Genomic DNA, 16219 nt, shown 5'->3' on the forward strand with positions numbered 1-16219 from the left:
ATAAACGAAACACTTCAGTTTTATCAACCATTAAATAAATCCAGACAGCGCGGGAATAATCATCAACCAATGTCAAAAAATAACGGGAGCCACAAGAAGAGGGTGTCGAATAAGGACCCCATAAATCACAATGTACCATCTCAAAAATGCGAGATGCTTTATTTTCACTCAAAGAAAAACTACACCTAGGATGTTTAGCTTTATGACACACAACACAACCATCATCTAACTGAGTTGTAGTAGTAACAAAGGGAAGTAACTTCACCACAGCGCCAGAGGGGTGACCCAATCGCATGTGCCAGAGAGCCAAGTTCGAAGAGGCGGAACTAGTGACAGAAACTGAAAGAGCCGCATGTTGCTGCCGAAGATAGTAAAGTCCATCCCGTCTCTCACCCGTTCCAATCAGCGCCCTTGAACGTAGGTCCTGAATAGCACAAATATTAGTAGAAAAAGTGACAAAACAATCCAAAGCATCACTCAATTGGGTGACAGAAATTAAGTTGCACTGCAAAGACGGAACATATAACACATCCCGTAAAATAAGATGATCACTGAAGTGAACAGTGCCAGATTGAGTGGCTCGAACCGTGGTTCCATTAGGAAGACCAACAGGGCATTCAACAATAGATATAAGATCACACAATAAAGAAAGGTCTCCCGTCACATGATGAGAACAACCAGTATCAATAATCCAGGGAGTAAGTTCAAACTTACCAGTCAACCGATTAGTGGGGGTGGAAGAAGCATTACCAAACGCGGCGAAGAAGGCCTGCCACTGCTCGGGTGTAATAGGAGGAGCTGCTGCCGCGACCGAGGTGGCGCTACTGCTGCCCTCCGCAGGTGTGATGGTGGCGTGAGCGCGAGCAGCAGTTGAAGGGGAGCCTCGCCCAGCAGAAGAAGGGCCGGAACGAGCGCGCGAAGAGGTGCGGCTGGCATCCGTTTTATGCCCAAACTTTTCGTACCACCAATCTGGGGTACCATGAAGGGTAAAACACGTAGTATCGTCATGCCCTGATTTATTACAGTGAGAACAAACAAGATTTCCACGCGGAGGACGAGTCGAAGAGCGACCCCGACCTTCGGCGCGAACCGTAAACCCGACCACTTCAGGTTTTTCATCTTTCGTGCGAGTGAAACCACGCACCCGTTCCTCTTGAGAAACCTGCTGGAAGGCTTTATTGAGAGATGGCAGAGGATCCTGAGCAAGAAGAGAGGACCGAAGAGTGCCGTAATAGTCGGAATAAAGGCCGAACAAAAATTGGTGTAAATGGTCATTATCCCTGCGTTGTTGTAGAAGAGGACCAAGATCACCACACTTACACACAAGAGGAGGTTCATGGAGGGTTAATTCATCCCAAAGGACCTTTAGTTTACCAAAGTACGTGGCAACCGGCATAGTTTTGGTTTGCTCACATCTTATAATGTCAGATTTTAGTTGATGAATTCGGGTGCCATTAACAACCGAGTACCGTTCATGAAGGTCATCCCACAAAGTTTTAGCATTGTCATAGTAAGAAAGAGTAGAACTAACCTCAGGATCAATAGTATTAGTAATCCAAGAGACTAGCATATAATGAATGGTGTTCCAGTCGTCCTCCGTACATGGTGGCGTGGGAGAACAAATGGATCCATCAAGGAAACCATATTTCCGGCGAGAGCATAGAGCAACGCGGATAGCACGAGCCCAAGTGTCGAAATTATCGGCTTTCAGACGGGCCGGGGTGATGAAATCACCGGGACGATCTTGAGGACCTAAAAAAAATGGTGAATTAGGTTCAATTTTCGATGAAGAAGTTGGCTGTTTCGGTGGAGTATCACCGGCCATGGCAGGCGGCGGTGGTAAGGACGGTGTTTAGAGATAGGGTTTGCAAAGATGGGTGGCTCTTGATACCATGCTAAGATTAGGTTAAGGCTTGTATCTTTCATTAATCAATCAAGAATATATATGTACAAGATAAGGAAACCTAAATAACAAGGAAACAATATATTCCTAAATATGTGCCACTAATATTGCCATACAATACTCTAACACTATTTTATGATTTTTACCCAAATTATGTTAGAAAGTAAAATACTTCCCCTGTCGAATATATGGTTTCACTGAATTCTAAAGATAATCAAGATTTATTTTGAAGCAAGCATATTACCCTCTGTAAGGTCTTTGGGTTCAGTTTTACTTTGGTCATCATAAAAGTTACGAAAACTAATGCGATATTTTTTTAAAAGTAAGATGAAGTCCCTTGCAAGGAGAGGGGGAATTGGGGATCCCTCCTTGTAAGGGGTGAGACTCGAATACTCAATCCCAGGATTTTAGGGATCGAAGGTAATATCAATATCACTAGACTATCACCTGCTGCTCAAAACTAATTCGATATGATTAGGCTAAAACTATTCTATAAAATTGGAAGTACAACTTTGGAAAGCTACTTGCACTTTTGCACAAACCTGAAGTTACAAAATGCATTTGTTAATCTAAAAAAACGTGAATCCGAGAAAGAAGACAAAGAATGAGGTTCATAAACAATAGCTGGTTTAAAAGATTAACTTAATAATCTCTTATATTGCCAAGTAGTATAGAGATCAGGTGCCAAAAATTACTCTCTTTTTATCCCAAAACAAGGTAGGACTAAAATACAACTTACTTTTTCATGGTTGTTTGTATGAGAGGTGTTTGGAAAATTTTCTGTAACGAGCAGGCAATTCATATCTGAAACAAGATTAAATTGTTGTTTGAATTGTAGTAGTGTTATCTATGTATCCTTTTCCTTTAAGGATGAGGGTTTTCTCGAAACCAGTGGCGTCTTTATACTATAGAGTTTCCATTTTTTGTAGGGAAATACCTTGTTTCAAGTGTGAGACTCTCTTAAACCAAGCTTGCTTAGTGAAAGTGGTGTGCAACTCATAAGCGTTGACCTTTGTAGTTAGGCTGGCTTACATGGAGAGGTGATGGCCCAGTATTGTCCTTCTTCTTACCAAGGGGTTCCCAATAGGGAACAAAAAAAAAGTACTAGACCCTCGTATACTTTTAAGTCATAAAATTAAATTAATACTAATAAGAAAAAAAAAAGATGAACTTCATAAGTACCATTCCCAAATTAATCTCTCGACATCCATTCTTGATTCAAAAGTTAAATATTGCTTTTCCATATTGATTCTATATTCCCAAGTTTACAAGTATCATTCCCATATTGATCTCTGGACATCCATTCCAGTTTCACAAGTTAAATATTGTTTTTCACTTGTGATTTTGTCATGATCAATTAGAGCACAATTAGTAACCATTTTCTCACATTGTGAACTGATCAACTTTTGAATTACTCAGCAGTCGTCACTATATCAAATTTAAGATTCATATGAAAAGTTGCTTCAAAATTGAAATTTATGATGCCGATTTTCTCATCACTATGTTACAAGGTGAGATTTGCAAATCTTATAATGCTTTATACCCTAAATAGACACTTACATAGTAGTTGTTATCGGATGAAGGCATCTAAGCCTAGGTGTAACTTATTTAGGATGGATAAAGTCATAAATGCTTAATGAATATAACATTATCCGAAAAAAGATCAGGGAAACTAAAAAAATAAAAAGAACAAGCAAAATCCTCAAGTGGGAAAAGAGCAAACTCAGACTGATAAATTTACACCACAAAATCAACCAAACTTCTCAGCAATGTGAGAGATCTTGAATTTCAAAAGTAGATAAGACAATATCAGAAAATTCTGAAAAGGACTAGAAAAGAGGGTATGATGTTACATACTACCCGTGCCCTATATCCATAAATGTGGTAATGAACATGCAAGAAATAAAAGATAATAAACAAAAGCAAAGTTGTAAAAACCAACATCATGTGACATAAAAAAAGTTGGTAGATTTGTATGGTTTAATAGGAAACCAACAACATACCCTTCTAGATAAATCATACAAGGATTTGGATAAGTTTTAGATATATGCAAAGTTACCAAAAAAGAAGGCAGTTGTGTGTTACCCGTGTACACACATATGTTCATTCCAAGAAAATCCAATTGCTTCTCAAATGTGAGTAGCAGGGTAATCACAGAAGATAATTGCACAGTTGCAGCTTGCACTTTGCACCAAAAAGGGTGACAGATTAACCAAGTGGATTCCACAACAAACATTGCTTCCAATCTTTCCACCCTCATTTTCATGTCAGAATTTGGATATTTAGCAAACAAGACCCATTTTCCTTACCTCATGAGCTTCTCTTCGAACAAATAATCAAAGCTGAACAGCGACACGAAAATTCCACCAACGGTGCTTAATGGGGAAACAAAAAGACTAAACAGATTGTTACACTTAGTTGACAGCTACCTAATGCCACTCCAAATTTCGGAAGATCGATCATAGGGAGAGATATAGAAAGCTGCACAGAGAAGAGAGTAAAGAGTGTAATCATAAGTATGTATGTTCTGGAAATAGTATCATGCGTTCAAACAACACAGTTTCAAGTTGATTAACAATCAATCATTCAAACGATGCGAGTACAATCGAACTCAATCTTAACAAATTCAACTGATAAGTGAGCTTTTCATGCAACCAAAAATGGGGAAAGGGAAGAAAAAGACATTATCATTACTTGTGATGAGAACCATATTAAAACAGAGAATGGAGATTTGAGCTTTATTTTCTGATCTCAACTTCACAACCAGAACAAGTTCAGAAGAAACGTTAGCGACTAGTTAGATTAACTATGTAAAAGGTCCCGTCAAAATTATATAATAAAAAAAATGTAGAAAGGATGAAACAGCCCCATTTTCTTTCAGTAGAAAAAAAGACTATGACATACATAACCGGACATACTAACATGAAGGTACACAACAGATTTGGAGGATTAAAAATTATTGAGAAACTAATTTTGTTTATTCTGTAATCAATTTACCAAAGAACAAACATATTTACCCGGGAGAGAACTATACCCGCTTAATAGATCAGTAAAGCCTCAACTGCAATAGCGCAAATACCAGTCAGCAATTGCTATTGTTGGAAACACTCAAAAGGTGCATTCTATTGCTCTTGAAACCCATCCAAAAACCCTACATTAGTAACAAGAGGAAAGGGAAAGCAAAAGCACAAGTCAGTGATTGAGGGGAATGCAAGAGGGAGAGAAAGGGGTGAATGGAGTAACTTGCCTCTAATCAGGACTGGAAAAATGGTTGGTATGATTAGTCAGCATGACGGCGAATGTGGATCAATTTGTTGATAAAGTCTCGCTCGCGACAATAACTGTTTATGCAAAAAAAAGTCATAATATTTATTGTAAAATTTGTGTTCACTAGGACATCATCATATAAGAAGCTCTTGCACGTATTTGAACCCGATATGCTAAACCAGTCAGCATTTCTCAACCTTCAATAGCCCCGCCACTCAAGTTTCTCAAGCCTATCTCATGCCTCACTTGTACAGCATCAACTTTTTAGATTAAAAAAAACGCCAACTTTCCATCATTAAACAGGTTCCAAAGACAAACTTCGTAGCAGCTGATTCCTAGCTTAGGCAGGTAAGCAAGGAGTATGGATTCAATGCAAACGCTTTGGAGCAGTAAACCATACTTGGGGTGAGAGGAATCAATTAAAAGGCAATACCTAATTGAAGACACCACTATTCCACTAAGGGTATTAAGCTATTATGTAGTAATAAGGCCAAAGGTAAAACATCAGTCTCGGGTGGCGGTCATAATAGGTTTCTCCTCCCCCCCCCCCCAACAAGAGTAATAATTTACTCCTACATGATAGTATAAGACCCCCCCCACCAGGTCCTGGAAACCACAATCATCTGTCCCCCCCCCCCCATGCCCCCTTGTTTTAGCCCTTAATTTACTCCCTATTTACCTACTAATTCATTCTTCTCATTCCAAGCATGCACATAGGGGGTATTTTGGGTGAGGAGGTTAGATATGACTTACATGACAAAAGCTGAAGCACAGAAACAAGTGAACCCAACAGAAAAGTGGAGCAAAAATGTAGTCAGGAAATTATCTCTGTTCAGAAAAATTTTCTCAGATAAAAGGGTAACTGCTCCACAAGATAGCAGCACTAGCCAACCAGACGGCAAACAGCTACGAAATGAAAACGATGAGGATCCCTGTATGCAGGACAGAATTCAGTGATATAAAAACGTAACGTATCTCCAGCACGAGGAACATATACTGTACAGAGATACTTGGTAAGGATTGGAATCAAGTTCCAAGGAGCAGGACAAACCTGGAAGTATTGCTTGATAAATACGGCAGAATATGCTATCCTGAGTGCCATATCTTCAGCACAATCAAGGCAACAACGAGTACGGAGCATGTAGATAATACATTTGACCCTACCGACAAAAGAAAGCCTCAATCTACAACAATTGGGTTGATCATGTCTCATTCATAATTGCACTACTATATGACATAGGAGTGAATTCCAGACGTACGTACTCCACGAATTTGATAACTAAGGTTAACTCTTTGTTCAATATGGGGGTGTGAATAGTCAACACACCTGTTCTGTTTTTTTAGTACGGCGGGGAGGGGGAGGGGAAGCTATTATTCAACTCATTTGAAAATCATGTCAGACCCTTCAACAAAGTAATAATTTTAGGAATTAACCCTTCAACCCTTCAGTTCAAATTATGCATATTAAAACCAGTACAAAGAAAACCAATCAAATTATTTAAGTTCTTTAAAGAAAAAAAAAAGCAAATAACCAGAGTGAACGTTTTGTTAGGCAAAGCTAAGGTCCAAGACCCAAAATATGCACAAATATTTAGTAGTCAATGAGACTTCATCATACCATATGATACTTTTTACTAGATAAAACCAACTGAAAGTTGTAGCACTTTTCATGTTACACGTTCCAGGTTCTTAAATCCAACTGGAAACAATGATTGAAGTCAAACCACGGAATTGACCAGACACCAAGAAAGATACACTTTTGGGAACAGACTGTCTAATAGTTCATGAATGTGTAGAGATAAGGCTTCATACATCTAGATAACCCTAGATCTTGACTCACTGAGATTCAAATTGGGTAGTACCAATAAAAATACAATAACAAGGTAAATGGCAGAATATGTGACCACATATAAGGATACTTGTAGAGTTTGCAAAGATCAAACCAATAGCACCAGCTGATCTTACTAACAAGACATTCAGCAAAACATAGATCAGCGAGAACACAAGCAAAGAATCATTAGAGCGCTTTAGTTGGCTCTCATCAGCAACAGCATGCAGAAAAGCTTCTGATGTTCCTGATACAAAGAGAACACTGAACATTCATATTGCAATTCCACGTACTATTCACATACACATGAGTATGGGTAACAATAGGAATAGAAGACTTTATTTAACTCTTTAAGACCAAGTTACACTCATTTTAAAGAGCAAACTTCAGCACAAAAACAATACTAATATACAGATCCAACAAAGCTGAATAACAAATGGTAATATAAGCAACTGCCTCTTAAGACGAATGCCTCCACAGCCAATGGTGAGGACTGACTGAAATGCATGACTACAGAGAACAGACTATGCAATCAGAAGAGTACATCTAGCTCAGAATATCCCAAATGCCACTAGGTATAGTAAATTCACGAGGCCAGAATAGATATCACTAACCATTCATTGCCAGAACCATAATGTACAAGCAGTAGTATCTGAGAGCAGTTGAAGCTTCTCCATCACTCCATTTTTGGCCATACAGCAATCTAACGAGAGAATAAGAAAAGCTTGGTCCAAAAGCCATAAAAATAAAACCTGTAATGATAATTAAAACAAATATAGTTTCAAATGACCTGAGAAGACATCCATAACCTAATATAATACTTCGGATCCTCAATTAATGAATTGAATGACGACCCATGAAAGGATGAGGAGAAGAAAATTTGGAGCACATGTAAGTGTGATTCAAACCATAAAAACAGTAGTTTCATATTATAAAAGCCAAAATAGCTGTGACAGGCATGACCTGCATAACTAAATTGCAGTGTAATGAAGAGCAAGCTGATGTTATGATCAAGTTACAAGAACCAGACTACACATGATAATAGACATTCTACAAATTTTCCTAAGATCGTGCAGGGAAGAGAGAGAGAGAGAGAGGCCAAAGGTGCACAAGGATCTTAGGATTTTAACTTTCAAGAATGGGCACTTCTTGTTTTAGCTCAAGAAAATACCTATATACAGGTCTACATAAAAAACAATATCCAGAAAACAGGAAGACCAAGCTAGGTTCATGTGAGAAAGACTTCTGCACATGTTTGCAGAATACATATGCTAAAGTAGCTTATGGCTCCATGATACGAGACATTTTGACCAGCTCGAAACACTACTATAGCATATCTTATCATATACTCAAACATTAATACGCAAACCCAGCAAAGAGCCAAAGATTTTGCATTACACACTTCACAAACTTCACACAGATAACCCTGTAGAAGTTGCAATATCTATATTCAGGTAGACCTTGTTATTTTAGTTTAACAAGTTTTACTTCAACTATGAAACAAGTTATTGATATTATGCTAAGTCGATCAACAAAAGAATTCATCAGGAAGTAGAAACCATAAGACAGTAAATCAAATAAAACAACAAGATAGAAGAGCATACCAATCAACAATACAAGTTTTAGGGCTTCTGTGAGGCGGCGGCCAAGATTTTTCCTTCTATCTCTAGACTCTTCTGCAGAATAAGATGCAGGATTTATTAAAATCTTTGAGGTGAATACTTTGTGCCGCATGCCAGGTAAACTTCATCTGTTGCTATGAATGAGAAGGAAAAAGTTCAAAAGACAAACACAATTTAACGATTAAGGTAAAAGTATCTCTCAGAGCTCAGGCCCAACTCCTCCCTGATCCCAATGAAACAAGGTATAAAAGGACAAAGACGGGGAAACCAAGGAGGCAATGCCAACTCTAGCAATCAATCAATCAATCATAACATCAATTTGAAACAAAATGTGATCTCAATATGTATCAGAAGTTCTAGTAACTGGTCGACCACAAACAACGCATATAATTCAACAAGTTCCAAAAATCTAGTTCAACATCAGTGATCAGACTACCCCATCAAACTGTCCAATTACACACCTGCTACTGTCAGCTTTTTTAAATCTCAATTTGCCTGTCTGTGCCCCATACTCACCCCAGCACCACCCACCCCCCCCCCCCCCCCCCCCCCCCCCAAAAAAAAAAAAAGGACCTTTGTATTTGTCAAAGGAAAGACAAGGAAGATGGGAGGAAATGGAGAGAGAGAAGAAGAAGAAGAAGAAGGCCTTTGACAAATAGTTCTGGATGGAGCAAAGCAATTGGCACTGTTGTTTGTTGTTAAATTAACAATAAATTGTAAGAGAGGTTAAATGTAAGAAGAATGAGTGATTCTCAGGAGAAGTCAAAGCTTATTTAAATGCTATTACATCTTGCTCCGAAAAGGTGTATGTAACAAACATCTTACTCAAAAAGGTGTAAAAAAAAGAAAATTGGTGATGACTAAGTAGTCCACCTAAAGTTACAGAAGACAGTAATTAAAATGTATCATAGTTTCAGATGGAAATAAAGAGCATCTAGCACTTGCAAAACCAAATGGAGGCAGAAAATCTGTGGACGACCACCAGAGATGAGACATGAGACCTTAACTCATGCAGCCGGCCCATCCTAATAGGATTAGGGCCTCAGCATTTCTGTTGTATAGTACTATAGTGTCACATCTAGAACAAAGATGTTAACATATGTGAACAATGACTTCTAAAATTATTTATTCTAGCCTGATCACTATTTGATCTAGTTGAAGAACAATGAAGCAAAATTATAGAGCTCTAAGTCGTACGAGAGTGAAGTAAATAGTTGAAGATAATAAGAGCTTGACCTGAAGCAGACCTTGCAAATGTGGCATATGAACTCTCTTCGAAAGGAAGAAATACCATTCTCACCACTAAGCTACCTGACAAGTGAAATTTGTAGACAAAGTAAGCAACTAAGGTTTATATACAGCAAGTTAAGTTTATTTAGCTTAAATGCAAGCAAAAGAATTCTATCCAAGATCAAGAAGTTGACTGACAAATCACCTAATTTATCTATTAGTCCATATACAGCTTGGTTATATGGCGTGTCGAACCACACAAGTACCATTTTTTCTCCTTCTTGAAGAATCAATTTACGGAATGACTGTAGAGTAAACAATGTACACATCTTGAACAGTGGCTTATCATAGCTCATCATGTCACCCACTCTGAGAGAAGGTAATACAAAATGTCAATGAACGATAATCAATATGTGACGGAAAAAGGCAGTCTTTTAGCTAACCACAACAAAGAACCCTAGCTTCCTGGCAATAATAAAAGCAGAACCTATCTTTTGAAACACTTTAAAATAGTATACCTATTGATATAACTAATCAAAAAAAGAAAAAGGAACACTAACATATTTTACGGATTAACTAACTAGAGAAGAACTTCAGCATCAAGTGAAAGCTTCATAGCAAGCAAAAATACTTCCCAACGGACTAAAAATTCTTGAAATTAAATCAAAAACAAAGGGGATCTTGAAGAAAGAGCTTTTTGTACACAAAGATACTCCAAACTACACCAGAATATGGAATTAGCTAGAATAGCTTGTGATCATATGCACAATGATTCTGCATTTAAGATTCTCCAGTGCAGTAAATCCTTGATGTAGAATTCTACTTACATAACATTGTCAAATTGTGGTTTGAACCCAAAACGTCCCATGATAATCACCAAATTGCAAGTCATGCCTCAATTCAAAACAAGCAACCATACATTTGCTAACACAATTAGTATAAATCTATAGACTCTACTCTCCAGTACAGGATGTTAAACTTAACCTTGTAGTTCTTACCTACAATGTAGATATAAAGTTTGCATGAATAGAATAATATAGCTCACACAAATGGAATATATACTATACCTATAAGGAAAAATCTTTGAACCTCGCAATTTTTGATATAAGACAAAGTATCCCCAGTAACCTAGGAACACGCAACCTCCATATGAAACTTGTGATAAAGCAAACATAATTGCCTTTTCCTGCAAGTAAGAAGAACAATTGAAATTTATGAGAGACTACTAGAAGTATACTCCCTCTGTATCATATTAGTTTGACCTTTTACTTTTTCAACGTCAAAGTTCATTAACTATGACCCTATTTTAACACTATATAACACTAAACATTATCATGTGGGATCTTATTAGATACGTTCCAATATTTAGATCTAAGTTATCAACTTTTTATAATTTTTATTAACACAAAATTAAATATATTAACGGTCAAAGGGACGTCTTGGAAACCGTGTAAAAGCAAAGGGGTAAACTAACAAAAAACACAGGGATCATAAGACAGCTCATGAGTCATGACAGGTATAGGATTCAATTTTCACTATGCTGTGAATTCCTGACTTATCTATGACAATTACAATTAGACAGGAGCCAGAAACTCCTAAGACGTTCCATGCTTAAAGGAAAACTGTGAGAGACTTGCAACTGCAAAAAGCATAACAGTGATGAGTTGGCATGGTTCGCTTTAGAAAGCGATGAGACTAAGCTCGCGATTTACTCTATTATTATAAATTGCTTTCCAAAGCTAGTGCTCAAACATTAGATTTAGGGTCAAACTCACATTCGTCTCTCCTTGCTACCCTTTCTTTTTTTCTTTTTGATATGTACAAGTAGGTATGGGAATGTTCTATAAAATGAGCATGATTATGAATTCTCCACACAGAAAAGCTCAATTCATAACTGATGCTGTGTCCTGGTCACTATTACATAAGAAGACGAATGTAAAAAAATTGCCAAGAGCTTTCCTCAAATGTAAAAGCCACTACTTGAGCTTGCAACTCAACAAAACAGATTTCCTCAATTTAGGTCAGGAGGAAAAGGAAAGTGCATAAAGACCAGAAAGGGAAGATAGTTTCAGGTATATGGAAACACTGGTTCATATATTGCAATCCCAGAAATGGAAACCTTCTTTACACTTTCCATAGTAACAAGCGGAAGGATCTAGGTTTGGTACAGAATAGTTCTTTCAAAGGAAACCACGCCCAAAACTCATTATCTTACGCTACGTATCCTCAAACTATATTATTTTAACAAGGATTTCTAGCAATTAAAGAATAGCCAAAATACCTGAAGCCATATCTCTCTAATTCGATCCCAACTGTTATGAAAATAATTCACTCAGATAGATAAGAAGAAAAGAGATTACATAACCAGCGCGTTGACAGCAAAAAAGTTATGCAACACAAACATCGCACCATTGACACATGAAAATTTCTAATTAGACCAACAATTGCAAGGAAATTACAGTGCTCACACTTCCTCTATATTCAACTTTTCAACCTTAATCTACAGAAGATAGAATAGCAACTTCTTTACTTTAATTTACACAAAATAATCAGCGATTGCAGAAGCACTCGCAAAGTTACATGAAACATCACACCATTGACACGCGAAAACTTCAATTTAGACCAACAATTGCAAAGAAGTTACAATGCTCATTCTTTCTACATATGGCATCTTTTTTACCTTAACCGATAGAAAATAGAATAGCAATTTTTTTTACTTTAACCTACACAAAATAATCACCAATAGTAGAAGCACTCGCAAAGTTATATAGACTCACAGAAGATACAAATGGAAGCTTCCTCATGAAGTACAAGTCATGCGTATATAACGCAACTTTGACCTTTACTATATATATATATATATATATATATATATATATAGTGAGTTCATATGAGAATGCATACTTATATGAGAAATGAGAATGAATTTTACGCGATATAACTCTTATGAATAAGTGATGTAACTCTCATGAAAAAGTGATGTAACTCCAGAAAATGAATATTAGAAAGAAAAAAAATTCAAAAAAATTTGGGTTCAAAATATATATATATATATATATATATTATATTTATATATATATATATATATAATATATATATATATATATATATATTATATATATATATAGGAGCAAGATCACATCAGAATGCTTCTTACATGAGAAATGAGAATGAATCTCAACCACACGATTGGATTAGAGTTACAACAATTGTTCATGAGAGTTATACACTCCTAAAAAAATTTGAGCCCAAAAAAAAGTTTCTTTTCTAATATTTTTTTTTTGGAGTTACATCACTTATTCAAAAGAGTTATAACGCATAAAATTCATTCTCATTTCTCATGTAAGTATGCATTCTCATATGAACTCACTTGTGTATATATATATTAGGGTTGGAGTTATTAAGTATAGTAGTTGCCGATAGCCAGATATACACATGCCTAAAACAATAGTTTTTCCTTTAACTGCAATAGATGCACCAAGGTAGATTGGAGACATGAAATCAAGCAGCCAACACATTAAGAACTCGCAGGACTAACCTAGCATTCAGTAGTCAAAGTAAGAAAAGTGGTTCATTCCAAACGTTTCATGCAATGTCACTATTCACCCTTAAGTAACCAAGCATATCCAGGCATTAGGAGGTCATATATACAAAGATAAACTTATCTGGTACTCATGACTATTAGCACAATTAGTATAACAAGATAACCATATAAACATAGTGTCTCAATGTTTTGCAAGTGCAATCATGATGACAGAGAAAGGTGTTCAAGAGTATCTTAATGCAATAGCACAGCTTTACCATGTCACTTTTCCCAACAATAAGGGCGTATGTTGTTACACAACGAGATAGTGTTGCTGCACTTTCGACAAACATGCGCAGTTTGAGACAGAATAAATACTGAGCAAGAATATAAAACGGCTCTGCCAGAAGCTCCAACAAGCACGCAAATCCTGCAATGCCACAAAAGTTAAGAATTTAGGCTTTGTTTGGTTCAACAAGTTCCATATTCTTATGTAGTATAGTGTAGCCAGGTGTTGTAACAAGCCTAAAATCAAATATTCACGAGAAGATCACCAAGCACAAAATACATTCACTTGCTACAAAATTCACAAAAGGAGAGTTTCCAGCAGGAATGCAAAATCAAAGGCGACCAGAAAGAAGGTGTAGGAAAAAGAAAATTAACACACAGCCAGACGGATAGGTACATACACAAATGGAGAAAGATGCAACAAGCCCACAGCAGTAACATCTTCTTAACGCATTTTAGCCATATTTGAAACATTAAAGGAAACTATTGTCCTAAAAAAAATAATTCCAAAACACATATAAGAGATAGAAACTATCAAATATAATCTGAAAATTACCATTCAATAATATAGCCTGCCCATAAGGGCTAGAATAGCTCAATTCTTGCCACCAGAAGATGACTGCACATGCTATCACTGTAATAATTATTCCAAGTGGAAGAGACAGCCAAGCTACTTTCAAAATCTTTGCCGCATATTCCTCTATTGAAGTGTCATCACTGCAAAAATACAGTTAACATTACTAGATTATACACCATAGCTAGAATATATTGGCATCTCCTTTAAGAGTACATTACTAGCTCCAAGAGCAAAATACGATAAATCTTGGTAATCTTTTGGATCGTCAAAATTAAGAGTTTTATTAGGTCCCCTTCCAATACTAGTTTCGAAAAATAATCTACATGATAATACTAGAGAAAAACACTAAGCATCAGCGATGTAAAGCCTCGGACTTGTGGTACCAGAGAGCACACAAGGCAAGGCCATCATCAAGAAAATCATCATTTTAATTCTAAAATTCAACAAAACAATTAGAAGCATAAAAAACGGAAGAGAGTGGGAGGAAAAACCTCTTAATTTCAGCTCGCATACATGCTCGCCTGAACCCTTCTCGACTGAGAAAGAGTATGCAAGTAACAAACAGATGAAATTGCACCGCATAAATCTGCAATATTTGGCATTAAAGAGGCAAGTCATAATTTCACAAGCTATGTTACTCAGACACAGATTGAGTGTCTACTCGGATATAGGTGTCCAAGTGTCCAACTCGACTATTTTATAGAAAAAAGTCAAGCTTTTAGTTTAACATGAAGTATCCAAGTAAAGTGTCGTGTCGAACCCGAGACAACACCCCATTTTTGAGGTAAATGAAGGTGTCGGAGTACACTGTTGACGAGTATAATCAATAACATAGTCCTAGAACAAGAAAACAAATATAATCATATATATAATTTCTCTAAGCTAAGTGCCTCTCATTTGAGTCATCAGTCATGTTGACAAAAAGGGATCAGGATCATCATATGTGTAATTGTAGTCTGTAACATAATTCCTTAATCTCTTGTCGGTTTTCGCCTATTTTTGGCCCATTTTGGGCGAACTGAACAAATGAATTATATAGCGAATTATGTTAAACTGAATTTGTACCAATTTTCTCGAAATTAAGGATATATGATGAATTAACTGCGAAACTAAAACCAATAACAAATTAGGGAAAGAAGGCACTCTATTCAGAATTCGATTATACTTTCCTTTTCCTCCATCAAAAATATACAACCAATAAAATGGAGTTGAGATTAACATTGAGAGCAATTAATAGAAAAATCAACAACAACTAAAGTATAAAATATGGTTTTCTCACAGCATAATCGTCAACAGATAGATGTCTGATGATCCAGGTATTAAAGATAAAAGGTATGCCCCTTGACAAGACCTGAGTTGCTGGACAAAGAGAAAGGTAGAGTAATTAGTTTCAGGAATTACAGTTAATAATGTAAGTGGAGATTATTTATCAACAATCAAAGTAATTAAGATGCAAGAGAGAGAATTAAACAACCTAGAAGATACTTAAAAGTGCGGGAAAAATTGGCTGGGTCGCCATTTTTGCTCTGAGATTGCATACTTGTAATCTGGTCGATGGAGAAGTTGAAGAAGTTGAAGAGAGTGGAAAAAAACAGTTTAAAGCAAGATTTTATTATTGGCTATTCACTTTTTTTTTTAATTTGTTTACTTTACTCTCTCTTAATCTTTACCAATTTTTAGTTGTGAAAACTTTTAGAGAACCAAAAATGATATTTGATAGATTATACACATTTTAAATGCGAAAGGATAGTATTTTTAGTTAATTTAATGTTGTATTTTTAGGTTGTTGATAATGAGCTTATTATCATGGTTATTTACACTTTGTCACCTCATATCTTCTCTTTATTTTAATTTACCCCGTTAAGTCGTATTATCCCTTCTCACCAAACACCGCTAATTAAATTTGAAATCGTGTATTGGCATGTGATGATCGTTACAACATAAAATATGATTATGAATGCATGTGATTAGTCATTGCTGA

At 36.4% G+C, this 16219-nt stretch overlaps 1 protein-coding gene across 1 annotated transcript; it reads right to left on the reverse strand.

Moving 5' to 3' along the window:
• Positions 1 to 3831: 3831 nt before the first annotated feature.
• On the reverse strand, positions 3832 to 15871 carry LOC104899810 (uncharacterized). Its single transcript, XM_010687081.3, has 16 exons — positions 15713 to 15871; positions 15518 to 15597; positions 14730 to 14824; positions 14218 to 14378; positions 13652 to 13803; positions 10918 to 11036; positions 10056 to 10219; positions 9857 to 9931; positions 8603 to 8674; positions 7613 to 7750; positions 7090 to 7245; positions 6222 to 6274; positions 5924 to 6102; positions 5151 to 5244; positions 4938 to 5054; positions 3832 to 4384 (listed from the first exon to the last, which is right to left on the reverse strand). Exons 1-14 carry the CDS (start codon positions 15774 to 15776, stop codon positions 5184 to 5186), a joined length of 1569 nt encoding a protein of 522 aa, XP_010685383.2. The 5' UTR covers positions 15777 to 15871; the 3' UTR covers positions 3832 to 4384; positions 4938 to 5054; positions 5151 to 5183.
• Positions 15872 to 16219: the final 348 nt, after the last annotated feature.

The sequence above is a fragment of the Beta vulgaris genome, chromosome 7 (genome assembly GCF_026745355.1).
Source record: "Beta vulgaris subsp. vulgaris cultivar EL10 chromosome 7, EL10.2, whole genome shotgun sequence".
In the NCBI taxonomy this organism is placed as follows: domain Eukaryota; kingdom Viridiplantae; phylum Streptophyta; class Magnoliopsida; order Caryophyllales; family Amaranthaceae; genus Beta; species Beta vulgaris.